This window comes from Podarcis tiliguerta (genome assembly GCF_965153285.1).
Source record: "Podarcis tiliguerta genome assembly, chromosome: 4".
Lineage (NCBI taxonomy): Eukaryota > Metazoa > Chordata > Lepidosauria > Squamata > Lacertidae > Podarcis > Podarcis tiliguerta.
The window spans coordinates 54,117,247-54,140,066 of record NC_139537.1 but is presented as its reverse complement, the minus strand read 5'-3'; the positions used below and the strand labels follow the sequence as shown (position 1 = coordinate 54,140,066).

Here is a 22,820-nt window from a genome sequence, read left to right as displayed (position 1 = left end):
GATTCCCCTTCCTCAACAGGGGAGGAGGGGCCCTTGCCAAGGAGTCCCGCAGTGACGTCATTTGCCGGCGACGGCTGTGTGGTTTTCCGCACGCGGCTCTGTTGTCGGGCATGGAGGCGGCTGACCCCGCCGGGGTTGCGGGTTCTTCCCCGGAGCTGGCGGTCTGCGGGGACCTGATGGTGGTCACCGGTGGAGCCAAGCTCTTGGCGGCCCTTTACAAAGAGCCTGGGTGAGTGAAACCGGGCCGAGGAGCTCCTGTTCAGCCTCTTCTAGCCTCGCTCTCCCGTCGTCTTGTCTTTATATCTGTTGAGACTGCAGCCCTAACCGCATTTACCATTGAAATCACTCTGAGTAGGCACGGTTAAGATTCCGCTGTAAGGCAGCGGCTGTGTAAGAAGGGTTGTGTGTTTGTTTAACGGAGTGTGTAAAGCGGTAACCGGGTGCACCCTTTAATTCTGATCAGTTAATTCAAAGCTGCCCTCCTTTTATACACACAGTGGGTTAGGATCAATAACCGGTGGCAGTGTGCACACAGTTTATCCAGGCAGCTGGTCAGTGTGCATAATGCTGATCAGCTTAGAAAAGTTGAGTGACAACGCTGATTTATATAAATGGAGGAAATAGGCTGCAGTGCTCTTCCGACAAATGCAATGCTGGTCGGATGAAGGGGGTGGACAGCCTTTCCCCAGCCTTATAGGTTTAGGATGATTGAATTTACATGTTTCTTCCTGCTAAAAAGGTTCCAAAATAGATAATGCTTTCAGGAGTAAAAGTAATCCGAGTACGCACGTTGTTCTCTGCTTCTTATTTTCTGCACATTGTCTGCTTTGGAGAATGTATTACCCACTGCTCTTCTGAAAATATATGATCACTTGGGTTTCAAGATATTATATAATGAGCTGCTTTATTTTGAGTCAACTACTGTAGGTAGACAGTGTATTGTCAGTGCTAACAATAGGTCTCCACTCCTGTTTTCTAACCCCATGTTTACTGCCTGATCCCTCTTAATAGAGGGGTTCTGTAATTGAACCTTGAAATGGGTAAAACCCATTTAACTCAATGCAATATACTTCTGAGTGGACATGTATAAAGCTGTGCTGTAAGGAAGCTCTGTATCAGTCTCTGGCCAATAAATAATGGACCATTTAATTACATTTACTGTACAGAGGTGCTAACATCTGTGGTAATAATGCAGAAGTTTGAAAAAAGAACCATGTAAAATATACTTTTCATATAAGTTTCTAAAACTTCTCTGCATTTCCTGCTCTAGTATTTTCCAAGTCTATATGTTCCTCTGCAATAAAATGAAACAGAAAACCTCATTAATTCTGAAATTTTACTGTTTAAAAAGGCATGGTAAGTAAGATGAGACACAACTGATACTATGCTTACTGGAAAATACTGACCTGGTGTAATTATATAATTTCCAGGAATGAAGATATTTTCATTTATGACTGTTCCACAGCAACAGAGAAACTTCAACAGAATCAAGGGTAAGACTGTTTAAATTTTCCTTAATTTGCAGTAGGAAATCCACCTCATTCCCATTTATTCAAAAACTCTGTTGAATATGACATTTACATCTCTTAGAGTTGTTGTTTGTAGCTGAGAATAAATGTTGCCGCTACCACCAGTGTCACATAAAATACAAAAACAAATTGAGGAATACAAACTACTTATATGCAGTGATGCAGCTAGGTGATTCTAAACCTTGGACTCAATAGTCCGGTATGGGATGGGGTTTTAAATGTTTGTGTGTTTTTCTTCAGTTGTGAACTACATAATTTAATATTTCTCCCTTCCACCACCATTCCACACTTTAGAAGTGCTTCCACATCCCTGGTCAGTTAGAGAAAAAATACCAAGGAAAAAACTATTTGACTACCCTAATAATAAAAAGTGTGCTGGGCATATGCAGTTTGCCATTTTTTAAACTCACATAAATCATAGCACCTACGCAGATAAAATGGTGCTTGCTTCTGCTGCTCTGCTGCTCAGTGCATTTACTTAGGAATGAGTACTGAGGAAGAAGAGTTTGGATTTGATATCCTGCTTTATCACTACCCTAAGGAGTCTCAAAGCGGCTAACATTCTCCTTTCCCTTCCTCCCCCACAACAAACACTCTGTGAGGTGAGTGAGGCTGAGAGACTTCAGAGAGGTGTGATTAGCCCAAGGTCACCCAGCAGCTGCATGTGGAGGAGCGGAGACTCAAACCTGGTTCACCAGATTACGAGTCTATAGACATCTCTATTTCGACCATGAGCACTGCCTTCACCATTGTTTATAAGAAAGGATTGGTGTGTAAGGTTTTTAAAAAATCTGATCTTACTGCACACTAGTGGAAGGAAGGATACCCTCTGAAATAATTGAAAACATAATTCCATAAGGTATCAATTGACTTAGTGGTACAGATACTCTAGTAAATAAACAGATGTTGTATTGATCAAACCTACTAAATAGCAATTTCTGTTCTTAGCAGTCTGAGGTAACTGGGTGCAAAACCTCTAGGTCTTGAATATTTTTTTTCTTTCTCGTTGTTTTTAGAGATGACGGAAAGTCAGCGGGTGAAGCAAGTAACGATATCCTTGCCTGCACGTTTTCTTCATCAGGAACCTACTTTGCTCTGACTGATGACAACAAACGACTGATCTTTTTTCGTACGAAACCGTCTTGGGAATGTCTGAGTGTAAGGTATGGAAAGGAAGGCACTTCAGCAGAAATATTTGTACCCAAATATAAATAAGAGCTGTTTTAAGACAAACTTATTTACATTGCTTGATCATTTTCTGTAACTGATCAGATATATTTAACTTTACTGATAGAATAGCTACCAATTATTGGTGTCCTTCACTTCCTCTAGTGCAGGGATGGGCAACCTATGTTGTTTGGTCAAAGTCACTCAGATCTCCCTCACCCAAGTCTAAAACTCTGTCATTACACCACATCTAGTTCTTTTTTCAGTTCACAAAAGGCTTAAGCTAAATTGGTGATTAAATTTTGGAATGTTTTTAAGAGATTAAATAAAATCTGGTTTTAGCCTGCTGTGTTTTATCTTTATGCTGGTTTTAGTAAAGGTAAAGGTACCCCTGCCCGTACGGGCCAGTCTTGACAGACTCTAGGGTTGTGCGCCCATCTCACTCAAGAGGCCGGGGGCCAGCGCTGTCCAGAGACACTTCCGGGTCACGTGGCCAGCGTGACATCGCTGCTCTGGCGAGCCAGAGCCGCACACGGAAACGCCGTTTACCTTCCCGCTAGTAAGCGGTCCCTATTTATCTACTTGCACCCGGGAGTGCTTTCGAACTGCTAGGTTGGCAGGCGCTGGGACTGAATGACAGGAGCGCACCCCACCGCGGGGATTCGAACCGCCGACCTTTCGATCAGCAAGCCCTAGGCGCTGAGGCTTTTACCCACAGCGCCACCCGCGTGCCATGCTGGTTTTAGCTGCCTGCTATTTGTTTGCTTGGGACGCGGGTGGCGCTGTGGGTAAAACCTCAGCTCCTAGGACTTGTTGATCAGTTCGAATCCCCGCGCGGGGTGCGCTCCTGACGTTCGGTCCCAGCACCTGCCAACCTATAGGCTCCGGCCTATAGAGTGAGATGAGCGCACAACCCTAGAGTCTGGCAAGACTGGCCCATACAGGCAGGGATACCTTTACCTTTATTTGTTTGCTTGGTTGTATTATTTTATTTTATGTGTTTTTTGTAAGCCACTGTGAGAATTACAGCTGAAGAGCAGGCTCATAACGTAAGTTATTAACTTTGTTGCACTACATTGCAAGTTGTTTTTGAAACTCAGATGATTTCACAATCACTTTGTTCTTTGTCATGATAATCCTCACTAAAAATGTGACTTTATACATTCTGTCCATTCTGTAATTCAGATAAAAGGGCCCCCCACCTTCCAACCCAGTATGAAGAACAGAAATTTATTTGGTGTCAGAGGTTTATTTATTTTTTTAAAATGTTTCTATACAGTGGTACCTCGGGTTAAGTACTTAATTCGTTCCGGAGGTCCGTTCTTAACCTGAAACTGTTCTTAACCTGAAGCACCACTTTAGCTAATGGGGCCTCCTGCTGATGCCGTGCCGCCGGAGTCCGATTTCTGTTCTTATCCTGAAGCACTATTTCTGGGTTAGTGGAGTGTGTAACCTGAAGCGTATGTAACCCGAGGTACCACTGTACTTTCCTTTCAGCTCTAAAAAGAGCCTACATTGTGGGTGAAGGTGTCAAATTATATTCATTTAAAAGTTGGGGAAAAATAGGGAGAAAGCAAAGGGGTCCCTTTTTTGCTAGTCCAGTGTGTGGTGATGGGAATAAGAGTAGGGTTAAAGTGGGATTAAGATTAAGGTCAGGTTAAGAGAGGTCATAAATGAATGAATGAATTTTATTCCTAGGATTTAGAACTGTGCTGCATGCATATCCTTTAAACTCCTTTGGTGCTGGATTCTCACTGGGATTATTATGCCCTTCTCTTTTGAGATCTTCTGTTACCACTTCCAGAAAGACCGAAGGGCAGGCTTTCTAAAATTCTGTAGCTGCAGTGCCTTATTTCCCCTGGCTACCAATAACCCTTTTCAGGTACTTATTAGTAAGGAGTCAATTCGTATAGGTTTGTTCTGCTATAAAGTTTGTGACATGATCAAAACACATTGTTCATTTCTTTCAGTTTCTGCAGATCTTCATGCAAATTATGCGGCCATTCTTTGGGGAAATGCCTTCCTGCCCCCAAATTTAGCAATCATAATGTGATGTACAAACATAATTTAGCTATGAAGTCTAATCTTCCAAAGAGGAAGTTTTGGACCCTAATTAGTGTCAATTCTTCATTCCAGGTCTGTCATTAGAAGATGTACTTCCCTGATTATAACAGCAGCAGAAGATAAGATACTGGTTGCTGACAAATCAGGTGATGTCTATTCGTTCTCAACAACAGAGCCTGAAAATGCAGGAACAATTGAACTTGGTCACTTGTCTCTTCTGTTGGATGTGGTATGTATGCAATTTCTGGCCCAATACCATCTTTGTTTATTTAAAGAAGAGCCCCAAGCATAAATATACAGCCCAGTCCTAAGCATGTTTATTTTAAATTATTTTCCCCTGAATTCATTGGGTCTGCACAGTTACAGTGGAAAAAGCTCAGTGAACTCAACAAAACTATTTGCAACATAAATGTGTGTTCTGTGTTTGACTATTCCTTTTTATTGTTTTGTGAACAATCCAGGAGACTTGGTTTGAATGGGTTTGAATAGTATAAAAATGTTTACGATATCTAAAATAAGTTTGGGTTGTAAGCCAATTGTTAAATATGAAGTTTCAGCTACCTCCTTTGAAAACAATGAATGATAGTCAACTAAGTTTTACTCAGAGTAATGCCATGAAAATTATGGGACCTAAGTAAGTTGTGTTCATTATTTTCAATGTGTCTGCTCTGAGCAAAACCAGATAGATAGCCAGATTATTATTATCTTTGGTTATCACTTAGAGAGCCAGTGTGGTGTAGTGGTTAAGAGCGGTAGTCTCGTAATCTGGGGAACCGGGTTCGCTTCCCCACTCCTCCACCTGCAGCTGCTGGGTGACCTTGGGCCAGTCACACTTCTTTGAAGTCTCTCAGCCTCACTCACCTCACAGAGTGTTTGTTGTGGGGGAGGAAGGGAAAGGAGAATGTTAGCCGCTTTGAGACTCCTTAAAGGGAGTGAAAGGCGGGATATCAAATCCAAACTCTAAAACTTACCCAGCTTTTGCTTGCATCATAAATTTAACCAACATTTTAATGTTTTGTGTGGCAGGATTGTCAAGAACCCCTAGTTTTGTTGCCTGCAGTGAGTAAGGGTCATCTCCAGGGGACTCTTACTCCCTTGAGGAGAACTTGTAATTTGGAAGAAAATGTAGTTCTTTCTGTGTGTCACAGTGTGTTACAAATAAGCACAGACAAGTGTGACTAAACAGGCCAGCAAAATGTTCAAGACTAGTAGCTTTTGTAGACTTTTTTTCCAAGTCTTGTCAATCTGAAACCAAAGAGATCTGAAACCAAACTGGTGGATGTGTACTTATTTCCCATATGTGTCTGCATGCCGCAAAGCCTCCTGGGCTGTTTCATGGTGACCTGTGTTGTGTCATTAGGCGCTGAGTCCCGATGACCAGTATATCCTGACCGCTGACCGTGATGAGAAGATACGAGTTAGTTTGACTAGAGCGCCACATAACATCGTGTCCTTCTGCCTGGGACACAGAGAGTAAGTGCAGTTGTAGAAAGTCTGCAACATGAGGAGAAGGGAAGAGCACCCTGTTTATAAGGGGAGCGGGGAGATAGGAAGACATATTTTAAGCTTAGTGCTACGCAGCAAGCTAGCCAGTGGGGTGCCCTGCCAATGTTGAGGGACTGTGACCCCCACAATCCCTGTCTATTGACCATGTGTGCCGAGGTTCATGGAACTGGCTGGAGCTGGAGTCCAGCAGCACTGAGAGGGCACCACGATGCCTACGCTTAAGCTGTCTGAGGAGATTGTAGATTCCCCCAACCCACACTAGAGAGTTTCAAGAAGAGGTTGGACCTGTCCAGGCTCTTCAGCAATTGCTCTCTAAGCCCAAAGAGCTGGTCTGGATGAGATGCTGCCTCCCTTGCAGCTCTTGGTTCTGTCAGGTAAGGACAACATTAGGAGTTGAGCTCCCACTTACACAAACTCACACAGTGGAGCCTTTCCAACTCTCTATTAATCAAAATTCATATCAGGTGGCTTTCATTATTGAGTACATTTGGATACTGCACTACAATCTTCCCCTGTCCCAGAAAACTCTTTAAAATGCTCTGGCACTTTTTCATCGTTTGGGTTTTGCTCTTTCTAATCTATTTTCTAAACAGTGATACTGGTAGTTAATTGGTTCGTGTGCATTTTTCCTGACCTAAAAGATAACATAGTGATCTAATCCAGTATACAGCCTTCTGTTGCTATGGTGATGTTTCACCTCACACTTTATTACTTTTTGCTTGCATTAGGAATGCACACCACAAACATTGACCTTTTTTTCCTCCTAGATTTGTCAGCAAAATATTTGTAATACCAAACTATCCAGAACTTCTCTTATCAGCTTCTGGGGTATGTATGTTGTCTGAGGCATTTTACATCTGGAATTTTAGTAGGTTGCTTACACATTTTCCTCCCTTGCTGAGGGTAAAATACTGTAGTTGCTTTATGTTCCTTCTCTAAACATTTTTCTGGAACAGGAGCATCCTTTACGGAGGTGAGGAGGAAGCTGCCAACTTTTCAAAGTGCTTTCTTAGGATCATCTAATCCTGATTACCATAATAAGAAAATGTAAAACATCACTACAATGAATGTTCACAGAACACTGCTGTATTTTTGTCTTGGGTGGTTTTGCCATTTAAAGTTGAATGCGTTTAAGAATAGGCCTTTTTCACTTCATAGAGTAGGACTGAGGAACCTGTGACCTGTCACATGTTGCTCGACTACAACTCCCATTCTTGTATTTTAATTTTATTATCACTATTCCATTTCTGTCCCATATTCTCCTCTAAGGAGCTCAAAGTGGCATAAATGGTTCTCTTCCCACTTTTATCTTTCCAACAATCCTGTGGCATCGACCTTGGACCAGTCATTGTCTCTCAGTCAGTGAGCTTCATGGCTGTGTGGGGATTTAAAGCTTGGCTCTTGGATCATCCCTGACCATTGGCCGTGCTGACAGGAGCTGTGGCCCAACAACATTTGCGGGGCCTCAGGTATCTGATTCTGTTGAGAGTGTGTGCCTACATACATGTATGGCTGTCTTCTTCTTGACAGAAGCGGTGTTAATCAGCCTCTCTCTTTTGAACTGTACCCCCTTCCCCAGGACTGCACATTGAGGCTCTGGGAATACAAAAGTGGGAAGGAAGTGCACTGCTGTCATCTGAGTAGTTTGAGTACATCTGAGGCTCCCCCAAATGAGAAGGTAATTAATTTTTCTGTGAACATGTGAATATCTCTCTCTGTGTGTCTCTGCATCTTTCCAGGCAAACTTGCTTTCAGAATGGTATGTGTAGGTGAGGTGAGAGTAAATTTTAAACTACAGAAAATCTAATCCCAGAATGACAAGGAGGGCTTTTTGTAGTTCTGCAACACGATGTGCAAAGCACCACAAACCTTTTGGCCGCCTTTCTCCCCAAGATTACATTGAGAATAAAACCATTGCGCTGCTCTGAAAAGCTGTTGGTCTGGAGTGAAATAGCTTCAGGTGTTTGCAGATGTATTTATTTTTTAAAAAATGCTTCAGAATCTATTTCATCCTTCATTTAATTGTCAACCTTTTTTTTTTAATACTTGGATTGGTGATATGAAGTGGGCGGTTTTTTGTCTACGTGCAGACACATTGCAATCTGACATGCTAAAATTGCATACCTCTCTTCCTAAGGGGCATATGGGCTGGTGTTGTAAGGGCAGCAATTGCATCCAGAAGTTGAGTTATAATGTGAGAAGAAGGCAGGCACCCAACCCATTAGATCAAACTGTGGCTTCCTGTGGGTCGTCATCCGCATTAAGTGTCCAAGCAAATAAGAGAACCAAACATGCAAACAAAAATCACGGGCAAAAATAAACTGAAAACTAATTTTGAGAATATTTCTGTTTTCTTTTTGTTAACCTCACACAAGTATAAGGTTAGATTATCCCAGCATAATATCTAAGAAAGCCGGGCCAACCCTGAATACCACCATGAAAGCTTCCAGTCTAGCTAAGGAAGGTAATTATTTTGGCTATAGGCTTCCCTTATTGGTTTCACTGGTGCTGGGTGTTGGAGACAACTTTTTGTCATCGTCCCCGCACACACTTTTGCATACTTGGGATCCACCATTTAAATATGGTCATGGGCACCTTCAGTCTTGCCCATTTACTCTTCCCTTTCACCTGCCTGCCTTTGATTCAGGACAAGAATGTGGAAGGGGGCTGTGCAGTTTGGCTGTGATGTGTGACTCTCGCTGCAAATAGTATTCTGCTTTAGATTAAGACTTTAGTCCTCAGGCATTCAGAATAATTTTTGGGGACTCAAACCGGGGTGGGGAGCGTGAATGCTGGCCTCACCTCCTCCTCCTCTCCCAACCGTTGTGCTACAGCAACTGTACATAGTTCCTAGTTGTGGGAAGGATTCTAATCATGTTCAACTAAATCCAGTTAGAATCCCCTCTCCAGATCTTCATGCTCAACTTGAAAAGGAGAGGAGAGGGCTAAGATACTCAAACTCCCTATCCAGTTTGAGTATGGACCTTTGAACACCTGAAGAGGGCTTTTGAATTTGACATGAAGGCTTTCTCTTTGTTACCTTCTCTTCATCCCCTACAAACTCTCTTGCCTGTGCAGTTTCTAATTGCATCTCCTTTTCCCTCCTCAGAAATATGCAGTCTCCAGGACAGCCTATTGTTGTGAAGGAAATTACATTGCCGTTTTATATGACTGGTAAGAGGAAAATAATATCTAAAATTACTGTGGAAGCAGCAGCCAAATTACATAATTTCATTATTAGGCATGTCAGATATCTGTTGCTTTAAAATTACTGTGGAAGCAGCGTAGCCATGGCCACCTAGAATGTGGATTTTTCTTTGTTCATGATAATGATATTTTGCTTCAATAATATTAAGCCTGTCCGAGTTAATATAATATAATGAAGTTGATTTTGGTTGATGCTCACATCGCTATATTAGCTTTGTTGTATCCACGGCATGTTTGGAAATCTCTTCTTAGAACATGGGCAGTTCCCCTGCATATATCTGAGATGTGTTCTACCATGAAATGGACATTCTTGTTGGTCAGGGAGAACCATAAGGGGACCTTATAAACAGTTACTTATAGCAGGGAGTGAGACCCAAAGTTGTTGAGCTTCTTATGGGGAGGCGCCAGCAAAGTTGTTGAGCTTTCGCGATTGACCGGTTGGATATCCCTGACTTACAGCAACCTCTACAACAGGGATGGGAAATCTTTGGCTCTCCAGATGTTGTTGGACTCCAACTCCCATCAGCCCCAGCCCTAGATCAGAGATGATGGGAACTGTAGTCCAGCAACTTCTGGAGCCCCTCAGGTTCCCCATTCCTGCTCCATGAGGTGATCATATTGCATGCATTGGCCAAGACCGGAAGAAATCTGTACACTTAAGCCTTATGTGAAATTCAGGCAAATCAACAATCATTTTACACAAGGTCTCTAAGAGTTTGATTGATGTGTTATAGTTTTAACCTGCTAGGCAATCTTGGCGTGCGAAATGTGCTCTGTAAAAATGATAGCGCTAATCATTACTGATCGTTTCTGAAAAGTCTTCCCACAGTTTCCATCTTCCAGCTTGACCCCGAGACTCAGAAACTCATTCACAAACAGAACATCCCCTTGATCTGCAAAGGCTGGGCCATTGCATTTGAGAAAACAGGGGGGCTCTGGATTCTGCAGGAGGACATGCAGACACCTCTTCTGTTCTATCAGCCTGTGAATGGACAATGGCAGGTGAGAGGAGCTTTCTGGTTACAGCTGGGCTTCCCCTGCTATGGTGTCAGGCAAAGAACTTTGGGATACTCATACAGGAAAAGGGCATTGAACTGGAGCTGGCTTGGGAGTCAGTTATTTAATATCTGCACATAAGGCTAGGTAGCACTGGCTGAATCCATTTGGCAACATCCTTTGACAGTGTTACCAGTTTTCAATAAACACTCTCAAGCTTGAGAAGAACATGGTGTAGCTATGGTTGCCCAATCAAATAGCATGTAAATATTATGTTTCGTTTTTATTTTTCATGCTGGTCAATATACAGCAGCCTAAGGCACAGTGCCAGAGCTCAGCTTGGTGATCAAGACAACAGTGACATAGGGCTACTTTGGTTTCTTTATCTGAAAATACGAGTGGAATGCCTGTTCCTTCTTTTGCTGTCAGTTTCTCTTTGTGAAAAGATTGAAACACACACACACACACGGTTTGGGGCAAATCATGGAAGATTTTGGGAGGGCTGTGCCCAGCACATGGTTCCCTGTATGAGAACCGATGTGCTTGATATGGGGATTTCAAGAGTTGTCCTTCTTTCCTTTTTTCAGTCTTCTACTGAAGAGAGAGGGTTGATTAAAATGTCAAAGTGCATCCGTGACAACTGGACAGCGTTTGAAGGTAAGGCGGTTGAGACACCGTTTAAAGTGGGTGTCAAGGTAGGATTTGAGGAGAGTGCATCTCACAGCATTCATAAAAAGTAACTTTTAAGATTTAGATAAGAGCCTTGTTGCTTTGAGGAGGCTTGGTTCTGAGAGTGGAAGTGCATGGAAGTTCACCTATCCCTGCTGTCAGCTGAGATTTGGTATGTTGGGCAAGCCTTTGGAGTAATTATGTGAGGGAGAAAGGGAGTGGAAAAGGTATTATAAAGCCAGGGTATTATTATTATTATTATTATTATTATTATTATTATTATTATTATTATTTTCTATGCCACCCTTCATCTGAAGTTCACAAGCTGGTTTACAATATAGAAATACAAAAATACATATAACAGTAAAGAACAAAAACAATAACCCCTCCCACAGTTTAAATGGCCATAGATTGTTTAATTGGCCAAAGGCTAATTGATGTTACATTTAACATAATTTGAAAGCTATTCCGGAATTCCCGTGTTGAGAAAATCTGTAATGATGAGCATGAGCAATCATCCCCCACTATTATCCACTACACAACTTTGCAATTTATAGCCACAAGACTGTGATGGGTACACCTTTGTCTTGGTCCAATAGGCCTAAGCACTTGGACTGAGTGTACATTCCCAGAATCCTTTGCAACAGGGTGGGGTCATGTGGCAAAGATGCTAATGTTTCTCAGCATTGCGGAAAAGATTTCCCTGAAGGTAGAAAGTAATATACTTCGGAAGCTAGCTCTTTTTTGGTTTTTGTTACATGCTGCCTTGAGCTGTTGAGGTCAGGTGAGATCTAAAAAATCCAGCTCATCGATAGTACCCACAAAAGAACCATTGAATAATGTGAGAACACAGCAAAATAGTTTACCTAGATCTCAAATTATAGTTCCATGCATAGATCCTAAGTGTATCAGCAGCTGGGGGAAAGGGGCTATTAAGATTACAGTGATTATTGCAGCTAATTAGCACAAGGGAGCTTGATAGTTGAGTCCTGTTCCAGATGCTTAATTAGTGTCTTTACCCCTATAGAAAAGGTAGTTATCTTTTTATTGTCAAATTGTTAATAGCTGTCTGCCCCCCTCCAGCTTTGATAGTTCTTCAGCAGACGATCACAGTTTCTCTTCTATTACGAGATGGGACAGGAATATTTAAACCTTGAATGAATTGTTGCTGAAAAGAAAATCTAGCAAAGCCTTAACGTTGTCCAGTCAAGTGGAAAGGCTAATAGATATGTAAATTATTATTTTTTATTATCTTCTCTACTGAGCCAGATCAGCTTCTGTTATAACACATGTGACTTCTGTGGGGTAACGGGGCAGCGTACTAATTAATGTCATTAAAAAAAACCAAAATCATGGTCACAGTTCAAGACAGAAAGCCAAGACCATGGCCTAATCTAACAAAGCAATTTTTACTTTCTTAGTATTTGTAGTTGCCTATTTTCTCCTTCCCAAAGCACCCAGTGCCCCTTTAGTACTCACATTGGCTTATTATTGGTTGTACAAATTCAGATTTTAAGGTTTTAAGTCTCCTTTCTTGACATGCACAGAAAACAGACCCTCAGTGCGTGGAAAACACATGCCTATGTTCCAATTCTCTCTTCTACAGGCTCCGTTGGCAAAGAAAGTTGCTACCAACATCTCTACAAGGCTTCTTTTGATAACATGGCTGTTTACCTCCAAAAGAAAGAAGAGAGACTTCAGCAGTGGAAGAATAAGAGAAAGGACCCGCAGCATGAATCAAATGGGCAGACAAAGAAGCTCAAAACATGAGCAGCGTCCTTGTTTAGTGCAAAATTTGGTTGTGACTTGCATTGCATTGGAAGAAGCTGCTTTGAGAACTACCGAATCACTTGGCACACTGAAGAACAAGCTGGCTACAAAGTGCAAATATTAACACGTCTAGCTTTATTATGGTGACACTTCCTTGCCTTGTCAGTGATAAATATGTCCTCTGCAAACTCTTTCTAGCTGCTTGCCTTGACTGTCAGCGTAGATGTCATTGGGTGATGACATTGTGATGCATGGCAAGGAAGAGGACACACTGCAAAACTTTCTGCTTTCGTACATGTGCCACATAAGCCATAGTGAGAACCCTCCGTCCAGTACAGGCCCCTAAAGCTCACCCAACAATTCCTACCTTACGTCCTTCAGTCCTCCCTCTGTCCAGAAAGAAGGTGGAGAGCAGGAATGGATGGAGGAGGTTTCCAGTCACTTCACAAGTCAATGGTGGTTGCTCCTTGCTGCCCTCTGTCGACAGCAAGGAGGTTCAGGCAGGGAAAAGCCAGGATTTATGAGGCAAACATCCTGGCAATGTTCCCCAGGGGTGTCTGGGGAGCTCAGTGCATCCCACTGTGCCATGCAAGCCTGGAGTTAGCTTCCCCTTCCAGTTGGAAGCGATCCTTTTGACTGTTCTAGTTACTAGCTAAGGATGTACATGACCAAAGCCAAAATATCCTTGGATAATTCTCAGAGCTCACCTTTCATAATGTGACTTCATTGTGTAACAAATCATAAATGTGGAGTCCCTGCATAACCACAGTTCTCCTCCAGTGCATTTAAACTGGTGGAAACACAATATCTTCACAGTGAAGGTAATGAGTTACTTTGTAGTGCTGGGACCATGGGTGGCACTGTGGTCTAAACCACTGAGCCTCGGGGTTGCTGATTGGAAGGTCGGCAGTTTGAATCCCCGCAACGGGGTGAGTTCCCAGCTCCTGCCAACCTAGCAGTTTGAAAGCACGCCAGTGCAAGTAGATAAATAGGTACTGTTGTGTCAGGAGGGTAAACGGTGTTTCCAGGCGCTCTGACACTCGTCACGGTCCTCCGTGCACCAGTGGTGGTTTAGTCATTCTGGCCACATGACCCGGAAAACTATCTCTGGACAAACACTGGCTCACTCGGCCTGAAAGCGAGATGAGCGCCACAACCCCATAGTCGCTTTTGACTGAACTTAACCATCCAGGGCTCCTTTACCTTTACCTTTTACCCTACTTTGTAGGGTAAGATGAGTGTAGTGACCTACTGGACCAAAAATGAGATCCCATTGCTGGAGTTGTCCTTTGACAATGGGGCAATTTTCTCTAGAAGGAATCTCTGATTGATAGCTGGATGGGTGGGCTTGTTTGTTTTTGAACTAAATTAAGGCGACCTTTTTACTATGGGAAAAAGTATCCATACTTTTGAGATGTGATTTAGACTGCAACTTGCCAGCTTGTGTGTCTTTTTTAAAAATAATAATATGAAGTTAAAGGATTTTATTTCATAGATTCTGCTTTAGATTGTGAGAGGCGCTGAAGTGTTCTGATACAGTATATACCATACTGGCATACAAGCAGCATAGCACTGAATGAATAATATGCTGTAAACAAGCCGTAAAATGTGGTCACAGCATTCTGTCACTTAGAAGGCTGCCTGTGCATCTCAGCTGTTTCAAGATATTCAGAATTCCATTTCATAAGGTTGAGACACTTACAGGTAGTGATTGCCTCAGCTGCTTTTGAATGGCATTTCTCATCAGGAGGCCTGTTGAGAACGAACCTGGAAACTGCACATAGTACAATCAAGGAAAAGACGAGAGAAAAGGCTATAGGTTTGATGAGGCTCCTGCTGGCAATGTCTAATGGGAGGGTTTCCAGACCTGGATCAAAACAATTGCACAAGTGGTTCTGTGCATGCAGCATATCATTGCTGTGCCTTTTCTCGAGCAGTAAGTCATTGCCTTCCACACGGCTTCTGAAACCAAAGGGAATTTTGGCGTTTGTAATGTTCAGAGTCTAAACCCCCACAGGACATGGGCAGCTCCTGGTTTGGAGCCATCCAAGTCCTTGAGGTAGATTCTGAACTCAACTTGCAATTGTTACACAAAGCTTGTCTACACAGTGTTGAATCTCAGCCTGTTAAATTTGCCCTGAGTTTTAAGCAGCATCTTAAGGAGTGGTGAACATGAGCAGGAGTGGAGAGCTGTGGATTGCCAGTACCATTACTGAGCTGATTAATCATCGACCTCAATAGGATTATTTTCTGGTTTATGAATATTCCTGGTAATTTAATGCACTGTTTCTCAACCTGAAAGCTGACAGTGATAGAAACAGATGCACCTCATAGGGAGGTCATTCTACAAATGGAAAACCATCACTGAAAAGGCCCAGTCATAGGTCACTGGCTGCTGGGTTGTCCTTGGTAACCATGCCTTACCTGCAGATCATCGGGTCTGAGATGGCTTTTGCGGTCTTAAGTTCAGTTCTCCACATTCCCACATCAGTTTGTGATTTTCTTTACAAAGCCCTCATGAAAGTCCAGCATTTTAGTGTGGATTTCTCCAAGTATTCACTGATTGGGATGTGTATGTTTTGCCTAACACACATTTTTGCAAAGCAGTTTCCCCAAATATAGTGCATTTTGGTGTGTTATTTTCACTAATATATGCACGCTCCCTAAATCTGTTCTGCAGTTTTCCCCAACCCTCTGGAGGGTGTGTAGGAAGTGGACAAGTTGCATTACATAAATGGAAACCCTTGAGCTAACAGAACTACTTTGTTGGAGAACAGTGATTTAACCTGTGAACTTTGAAAGCAATAGCTGGGTATTGTCTTTCTGAAAACCATGGAAGATACTGCCAAGTAACCCTTGTAGTCCAGTAGCAATCTGCAGTTCCTTTTATTTGCTGTGCTCCTGGCAAAAAGTAGTCTGTGTGGTATCACAATGAAATATTGGAGTGGCCCAGACTCCTTTGTTGTCTTTCATAAGAGTTTTCATCAAAACGCCTGGGTGTCCTGTTCCAGATAAAACCCATGCACAGAACACTCACCCAAACAATTGTCACATTTTGTGCTGTACAAATTAGTGCCTGTAATCAGAATGTTCAGTTATAAGTAGGTAATTCTTCCCTTTCCTTTGTCCAAACTATTCCAAATGAGATTGTCGTCATGCGGAAGGCTGTGCTCTAAAGAAACTTCAAATTGCAACTTAAAAGGGTCTATTAAAGAGTCTGTGACCGTGTTTTGGTACAGCACACACCCTCATTCTGACGGTTCTGTTTGTGTCAGAGCTGCTGCTTCCTAGTTAAGCACTCACTGCTTAGTTACCCACCCACATTCTGTGAGGCAAATAGGTGGATTCTTTGTTGGGAAGGATAAAGGAGAATATTTGCATGCTGGTGCTCTTTGTTCTTTTCATTGTTAGGTCAGTGCTTTGTGTGTTTAAATGAATATAAAGCACATGAAATATAGTAGATGTTGCATTTGTTATGAGCACATGAGTTGTATTTTTTTTTTAAAGACTCCAGAATGTATTTATTCTCTTTAAAAAGAGAGAGAGGGAGAGAGACCCATGTGCAATATATCAGAAATATATTTCAGATGCAGTACTAAGCCAGTTGCCTGGTTTTTCAGTGCAAGGGCTTGCTTACGGTCCTTTGGACAGAAAAAAGTAACATGTGTGGAATTCTCTGCCATGCAAGTTACAGCTTTTGTCCATGAAATAATAAGTTTTTGAAGCTGCCACAAGTGCCCCATGTCCCAGTGGCCCTGCTGGCACCCCACCAACATGCGTTGTCTGGAAAGGGGAGTTTTATCTATGTACACAGGTACTCCTCATTGTGTGAACAAGCCTACATGTGTAGGACAGGCTTCCTTCTGCAGGTGTGCCCCCACTGCATAACTGGTGGGGGTGAGAAAGTAGTTCTACTCCTGCTCCATGGGAACTGAGTGGCCCAAGTAGGGCTTATCCCCTCCTGGTGGAGAGAGGAGGAAGGTTGTTGTCCCTCAAGATGTTGCTGTTCACCATTGGGGGGAAAGGGGAAGAGGTTGAATGAGTTCTCCAGTGCTACGTATGCACAGACAGTATAAACACCCCCGTACTGAATTTTCTTTTGAAATGGAAAGACAGCAGTACAGGGCTGCTTTTAGAGCTATGTTTTGAAAAAATACTAGTAGGCGAGCAGTTCTCAATCAAATGTTCTAACCATTCACATAATGACGCAGCTTTGGGAAAGGAGGTTCACTGCCAGTGACGGCATGGGCACTGTCCAATAGGGGCCTGCATTTCTCACTTAACCATGTATGCTCTGACTGTCCCTATTTTTGGTGTCTGTTTCTGTTCATTCACTGTCTTTGCTTTATCTTAGGGGAAGATGCTGAGGAAGATGCTTTCTAAAATGCTCTTAGGTGGCTTGGACATGTCTTTGAGGAGCTCTGAAATGCTGAAGCAACAGGGATTTCTTTTTGCTGTTTTCCCCCCCAGCTGTTGGGTTTCTTTGAGGAAAATTAGATTGGCTTGGAAACACTGAATAAATAACTATTCATCCGGCACTGGAGTGGTGCAGTGCCAGAGTGTTCTACTCAGAGTTGTGCTCACATTTCTTAGAATCAGTCCATTATTATTATTTTAAATTTCATCTCTAGGAGAATGCAGGTGCTTCCAGACAGGGCCTCATATCGTAAATGAGCTGTTCAGCTCCGATTTTTCTGCATGCACATTTGGCACCTCAGCTTCCACACATTACCATTTCCCCGGCCCTAAATATTCATTGGTATTCTGCTGCTTGCCATCAACACCCCTGCCTGGCTCCCTTTCAGCACTGGAAGTGGGCTGGGGAAAACCAGCTGAAAGCACAGTAGTGAGTAAGGCAGGTGCGTTCCATTTTATATTAAAAGTTGACCTATCCCACCCTCTCTATAGCCCAGCTCATGTTTAACAAACTCGTACATGTCTGATTGGGCTCCCAAAAAGACTTTAGAGATCTGGTGTGGCTCTTGCTGATTGTTCAGGTGACAAAGAACCCCTGAGAGTATCCTCAGCTTGAAAGACGGCTGAAGAAGTAGCGGTAGATTTGATATTAATTACCTTATAATAGGTTTTTAAAAGCCTGCGAAGCATAGAATTAAGTCTGATGTAGTTATGCGTGAGGCATATATTAGTCTGATCTTCAGCGGCATTTCAGTTACTGTCTCTGCTTCTGCAGCTGCAATTTAGCCCACAGTTAGAAGGATAAATGCCGGCAATTAATTGCAGGTGCAAAATTGTGCATGCCGTAATTGAACGGAAGGGAGCCGCTATCACAACAATAGCAGCAGTTGAAAAGAAAACTGCAGACCTAGTTTATTTTAACTACTTGCGTTGGTTCCATCACCTCAGTTGCTTTTCGAGCCCAGCGTGTATTTATCTCCCCAAGGGCTTTGGGAGATAAATACATTTCAGGTTAGAAAGGATGTGGCGGACGAGAGGCAACGCTGTTCACTTTTGCTAGTGCAGGGACAAAACAGATAATAGGAAACAAAAACTATTTTCAAAGTACATACTGTGCAGGGTTCATCTAATACACTACACCAATGGAAGCGTTGCGTAAGGACTTCAGCTTGCACAAGGGGGCCCTTGCCCCCCCCCTGAAATTGGCTTTGGGGAGGATGAGAGGACCCCCAGAAAGAGCGTGGGGGAAGGAGAGGGGGGATCATTGCATGTGGCAGATGGAATGGTTGTAATAGCATGATACTGACTTCTACCCAGTGTATTGTAAATGGCAATTTAAATTTAATACGTAATAAATTAAATGGCAATTTAATTTAATATGTAAAGGTAAAGGGACCCCTGACCATTAGGTCCAGTCGTGGCCGACTCTGGGGTTGCGGCACTCATCTCGCTTTATTGGCCGAGGGAGCTTCCGAGTCATGTGGCCAGCATGACTAAGCCGCTTCTGGAGAACCAGAGCAGCGCACGGGCCATTTACCTTCCCGCCGGAGCGGTACCTATTTATCTACTTGCACTTTGACGTGCTTTCGAACTGCTAGGTTGGCAGGAGCAGGGACCGAGCAACGGGAGCTCACCCCATCATGGAGATTCGAACCGCCAACCTTCTGATCGGCAAGTCCTAGGCTCTGAGGTATCAGAACATTTCAGCATCAGATTAATATCTGCTGTTCCATGAGCCAGTTTTCTTAAAAAATCAAGCCTCTCCTCATGTGTCTAGTACACACACAGTATATATATATGCCTGAGGGCAGGCAGGCCCGTAATTGAAGAGATTAGTTTAGCACTATGAAAAAGAAAATCCTTTGAAAACATTTTGTTTACAAACACAGTGGAGACCACTGGGTGGTATTCAGCTAAGTTTTACTGAGAGTAATCCCACTGAAATGAATGAACCTAATTTGGTTGTTGCCATTAATTTAATGGGCCTGCTCTGTGTAAACCCTGGTTGAATACCACCCAATGTACCAAGAATAAAAGGTAAAGGGACCTCTGACCATTAGGTCCAGTCGTGACTGAGTCTGGGGTTGCGGTGCTCATCTCGCTTTATTGGCCGAGGGAGCCGGCGTACAGCTTCTGGGTCATGTGGCCAGCATGACTAAGCCGCTTCTGGCGAACCGGAGCAGCGCATGGAAACGCCGTTTACCTTCCCACCGGAGTGGTACCTATTTATCTACTTGCACTTTGACGTGCTTTCGAACTGCTAGGTTGGCTGGAGCAGGGACCGAGCAACGGGAGCTCACCCCATCATGGAGATTTGAACCGCCAACCTTCTGATGGGCAAGTCCTAGGCTCTGTGGTTTAACATTAAATAAATAATGTATTTAATACATTAATAAAATGTATTAAAGCACTAAAAAGTTTGTGTATGTGTTGTGATTCATAGCAGTGGATCGGTCCCATAAACAAGCTTTGCCAATCTGGTGCCCTCCAGATTACAACTCCTATCAGCCCAAGCCTTTAGCACATCCATGCTAGTATTATTAATTGATATTTATGATATCTGTGGGTCACTTCTCATTAGACATCTCAAGGCAATTAGCATTAGTAAATCTACACTCCCCAAAAATCTGGAAGGTACCAAGTTGGAGAAGGTTTCCATGTAAGAAGAGAAATGTCAGACCGGGAAGATCTAGAAACATCAGATTTCATAACAATATAGGAAATCCCTGCTGCAGAGTGGCCAGAGCATCCATTGAATTCAGATGTGATCACAGAATGGAGATTCCCCAAGCAGCAGCTGAAGTACATCTAAGGCTTATTCAATGCACATTTAAAGCGCATGGCACCCTGGGAACTGCAGTTTCCCCACCACAGAGCTGCAATTACCAGTACCCTTAACAAACTGCATTTCCCAGGATGCTTTGGGAATGTGCAGTGAATAAGCTTTAAATGCATAGTGTGGCTCTGCCCTAGTGGGATCATGAATACAGCTATTATGCTGTGCCTTATAAGTCAGTTTTTATGTCAGTGTATTTTCATCTACTATTCAAAAATAGGTGGGTGACTTTCTCATTAAAAATCTGGTTCCTTTCCCTGATTACAAGCCGTTCTGCCACCATCAGGTATGGCAGCAGGTCAGATTAGTCTAGACCTTTTTAAATACAAGGACTGCTCATATTTGTTTATTTAATAGTACGAGCTATATCAATTCTCTTCACCCACTGATTCTCTCTCTTTGACAATAAGAAGAAAAAAAACAAGAAAAAAGAGCAAGAAAAATTATATATGCCAAAGGGAAAAATAAGCAAAAAAATATGTGGCTGAGCATTATCCTGGATTGATGCAGTCTGGCGATTTAAAAATAGTCTCCATTTAAAAATGAATAAATTAAGTGCTCATCCTTCTTTGCTTCTTTTCATAATATGTTAAGTTTTGTTAACAATTGCCTAGATTTGATTATACCATTGTATAATAGTTTAGAAGACTGGTTGTTTTCAGAGCTGCACAGTGCTTTATCGGCCACGATTTTATTCCAGTCTGAACTTTAATCACGCAGGTGTTACTCCTTGCAAACAGTACTGGAAAATCCTCTAAAAAAAACAGTCTTGAGGAAGCCCATTTTCACTTTGCTCCATGTGCTTCCTCAGCTGCACATTTCAAGGCTTTGGCTTCAGACTGATTGGGATACTCAGCCTCACAAAAGGAGCCCTTATCAAGAAGAACACATGTTACTGTTAGTTGGCTATCATTATACACCTCGAGCATTTTTCATTTTACAAGGAATCTCCTGTTACGTGTCACTTTCCAATAGCCACTTAAGGGGAAGCACAATGTTTCCATCTGGTTCTCCTTTCCCCCCTCTGCATTGCTTGTTGACGGATGGCTTAGCAGCTTCCTGTGTTATCGGCTTGGCATAGGAATGCAAAATCAGACCTCAGTGGTTTGAATAAAGCAGGGACTTCTCTGTCCATATTGAAAATGGGAATCTTGTACATGGAAATCTGTCATATTGCACAGGCCCCTTGATTGCCATTTCCTGCAGTTCGGATATGTAGGTGCTGGTGATTCCCTGTATATATGTGAATTCTGGGGCTTGGGTGCATGTAGGATGTACATCAGATCCACTTGAGGAGGAACGAGAGTCTTTTTCATACATTCACTGGGCAGCTGAGAAAAGGACCAGGTCTACTGTTGCTAGTAATATGTTCCACACTTTCAGCAGAGTTCAGTGGTGAGGAACAGGTGGTCCTCCAGATGTTGTTGGACTTCAACTCCCATCAGACTCAGCCTGTATGCCAGTGGCCAGGGATGACTGTAGTTGTAGTTCAGCCGCATCTGCAAGGCCATAGGTTACCAATCCTGGAGAAGGGCCTATAAGGCACCCTGATTTTCCAGCTGTATGCAGCCTGGGGTCCACCCCTGCCACTTAATGGATCCAAATGGTTTCCAAGAGTGGTAGGGGATGCTTTATCTCATGTTGATGGCCTTTCAGCTGATCCCCTGGTGGCCCACTGGAATGTGGAGTTAACCAGGGCTATTGACTGTTTGGCTCTGAAGTGCCTTCTCCGATTGCATGGAGCCTTGACAGCTCCGTGGTTTTCCATGGATCTGAGGGCAATGAAACAATCACTGAGACAGCTAGAGAGCCAGTGGCGGATAACTCATTCTGAAGCTGACTGGACACGGGTTAGAGCTCAATGCCGAACCTACCAAGTGGGGATTGCAATGGCGAAGAAGACTTTCTTCACCACCTCTATTGCATCTGCAGAAAACAGCAGCAGGAGACAGCTGACAGTAGTGATAGGCAAGAAATTTAATGTTAATAAGAAACTACAAAATTCACGCTTCTCTAATTTGGACCAATATGCAAGCCGAAATTCAACTATCCTTCAAATTTTTTATTTCTCTGAATTATGTGATACAATTCTCCTACCCATGTGTACAAAAATGCACATATAATTTAGAAATGCATTGTATTAGGGGAAAACGATAGCAAAAATGTGTCTATCAAACTTTGAAGCTTGCCTGTTGATAGCTTGTTGCACAACCTTTTTAAGATGCAGATATTTCAGCGAGGGGAAAAGCCATTATTAGTGCTCAGCTACAAACTATTCAACAGTTAAGATTATAAGAATCTGATGACAAGCTGACAGATTGACAGTTCTGTCTACACAAATGCACTATAATATGATATAATCAGCTTATTCATTTGGGAAGCAAATCAACCTTCTTTAAGCAGAGCTGCATTATCCATTAAAAAAACAAAGGGGGGGGGAGAGTTAGACCTGAAATTATAGAAAGGAGAAAATATTGATGGCCTCTTCATGCTACTGTGACACTAAATTGTGTGAATATGTTTTACATGCCACCTAATGATTGCTAGGAGCACTATTGGGTCTGCTAAGGGCATTAATGGAAGAAATCCCAATTAAGCCACTTATGCAGCCTACAGCTGTCACTTCTCTCCACTTGACAGGTTCTAATGTTTCCCCATTA

The 22,820-nt window shown here is 42.7% G+C and overlaps 1 protein-coding gene across 2 annotated transcripts; it reads left to right on the top strand.

Annotated features, from left to right (window-relative positions):
- The first annotated feature begins 56 nt into the window (after positions 1-56).
- WDR4 (WDR4 tRNA N7-guanosine methyltransferase non-catalytic subunit) lies at positions 57-19,741 on the top strand. Of its 2 annotated transcripts, XM_083437381.1 has the most exons (13): positions 57-229; positions 1,431-1,493; positions 2,546-2,692; positions 4,833-4,989; positions 6,121-6,233; positions 7,034-7,094; positions 7,846-7,944; positions 9,376-9,440; positions 10,292-10,475; positions 11,057-11,126; positions 12,745-13,729; positions 17,263-19,006; positions 19,673-19,741. In XM_083437381.1, the coding sequence occupies exons 1-11, from the start codon at positions 111-113 to the stop codon at positions 12,906-12,908; spliced, it is 1,242 nt and encodes a 413-aa protein (XP_083293507.1). In that variant the 5' UTR covers positions 57-110; the 3' UTR covers positions 12,909-13,729; positions 17,263-19,006; positions 19,673-19,741. The 2 variants fall into 2 exon arrangements, with proteins under 2 accessions (XP_083293507.1, XP_083293506.1); XM_083437380.1 differs by having other exon boundaries at positions 12,745-19,006.
- Positions 19,742-22,820: the final 3,079 nt, after the last annotated feature.

Coding starts and splice junctions, on each gene's coding strand:
- WDR4 (XM_083437381.1), top strand. CDS start 111: ATGGAGGCGGCTGACCCCGCCGGGGTTGCGGGTTCTTCCCCGGAGCTG. Junction 7,095..7,845: donor TTCTCTTATCAGCTTCTGGG/GTATGTATGTTG, acceptor CCCCTTCCCCAG/GACTGCACATTGAGGCTCTG. Junction 10,476..11,056: donor CTGTGAATGGACAATGGCAG/GTGAGAGGAGCT, acceptor TCCTTTTTTCAG/TCTTCTACTGAAGAGAGAGG.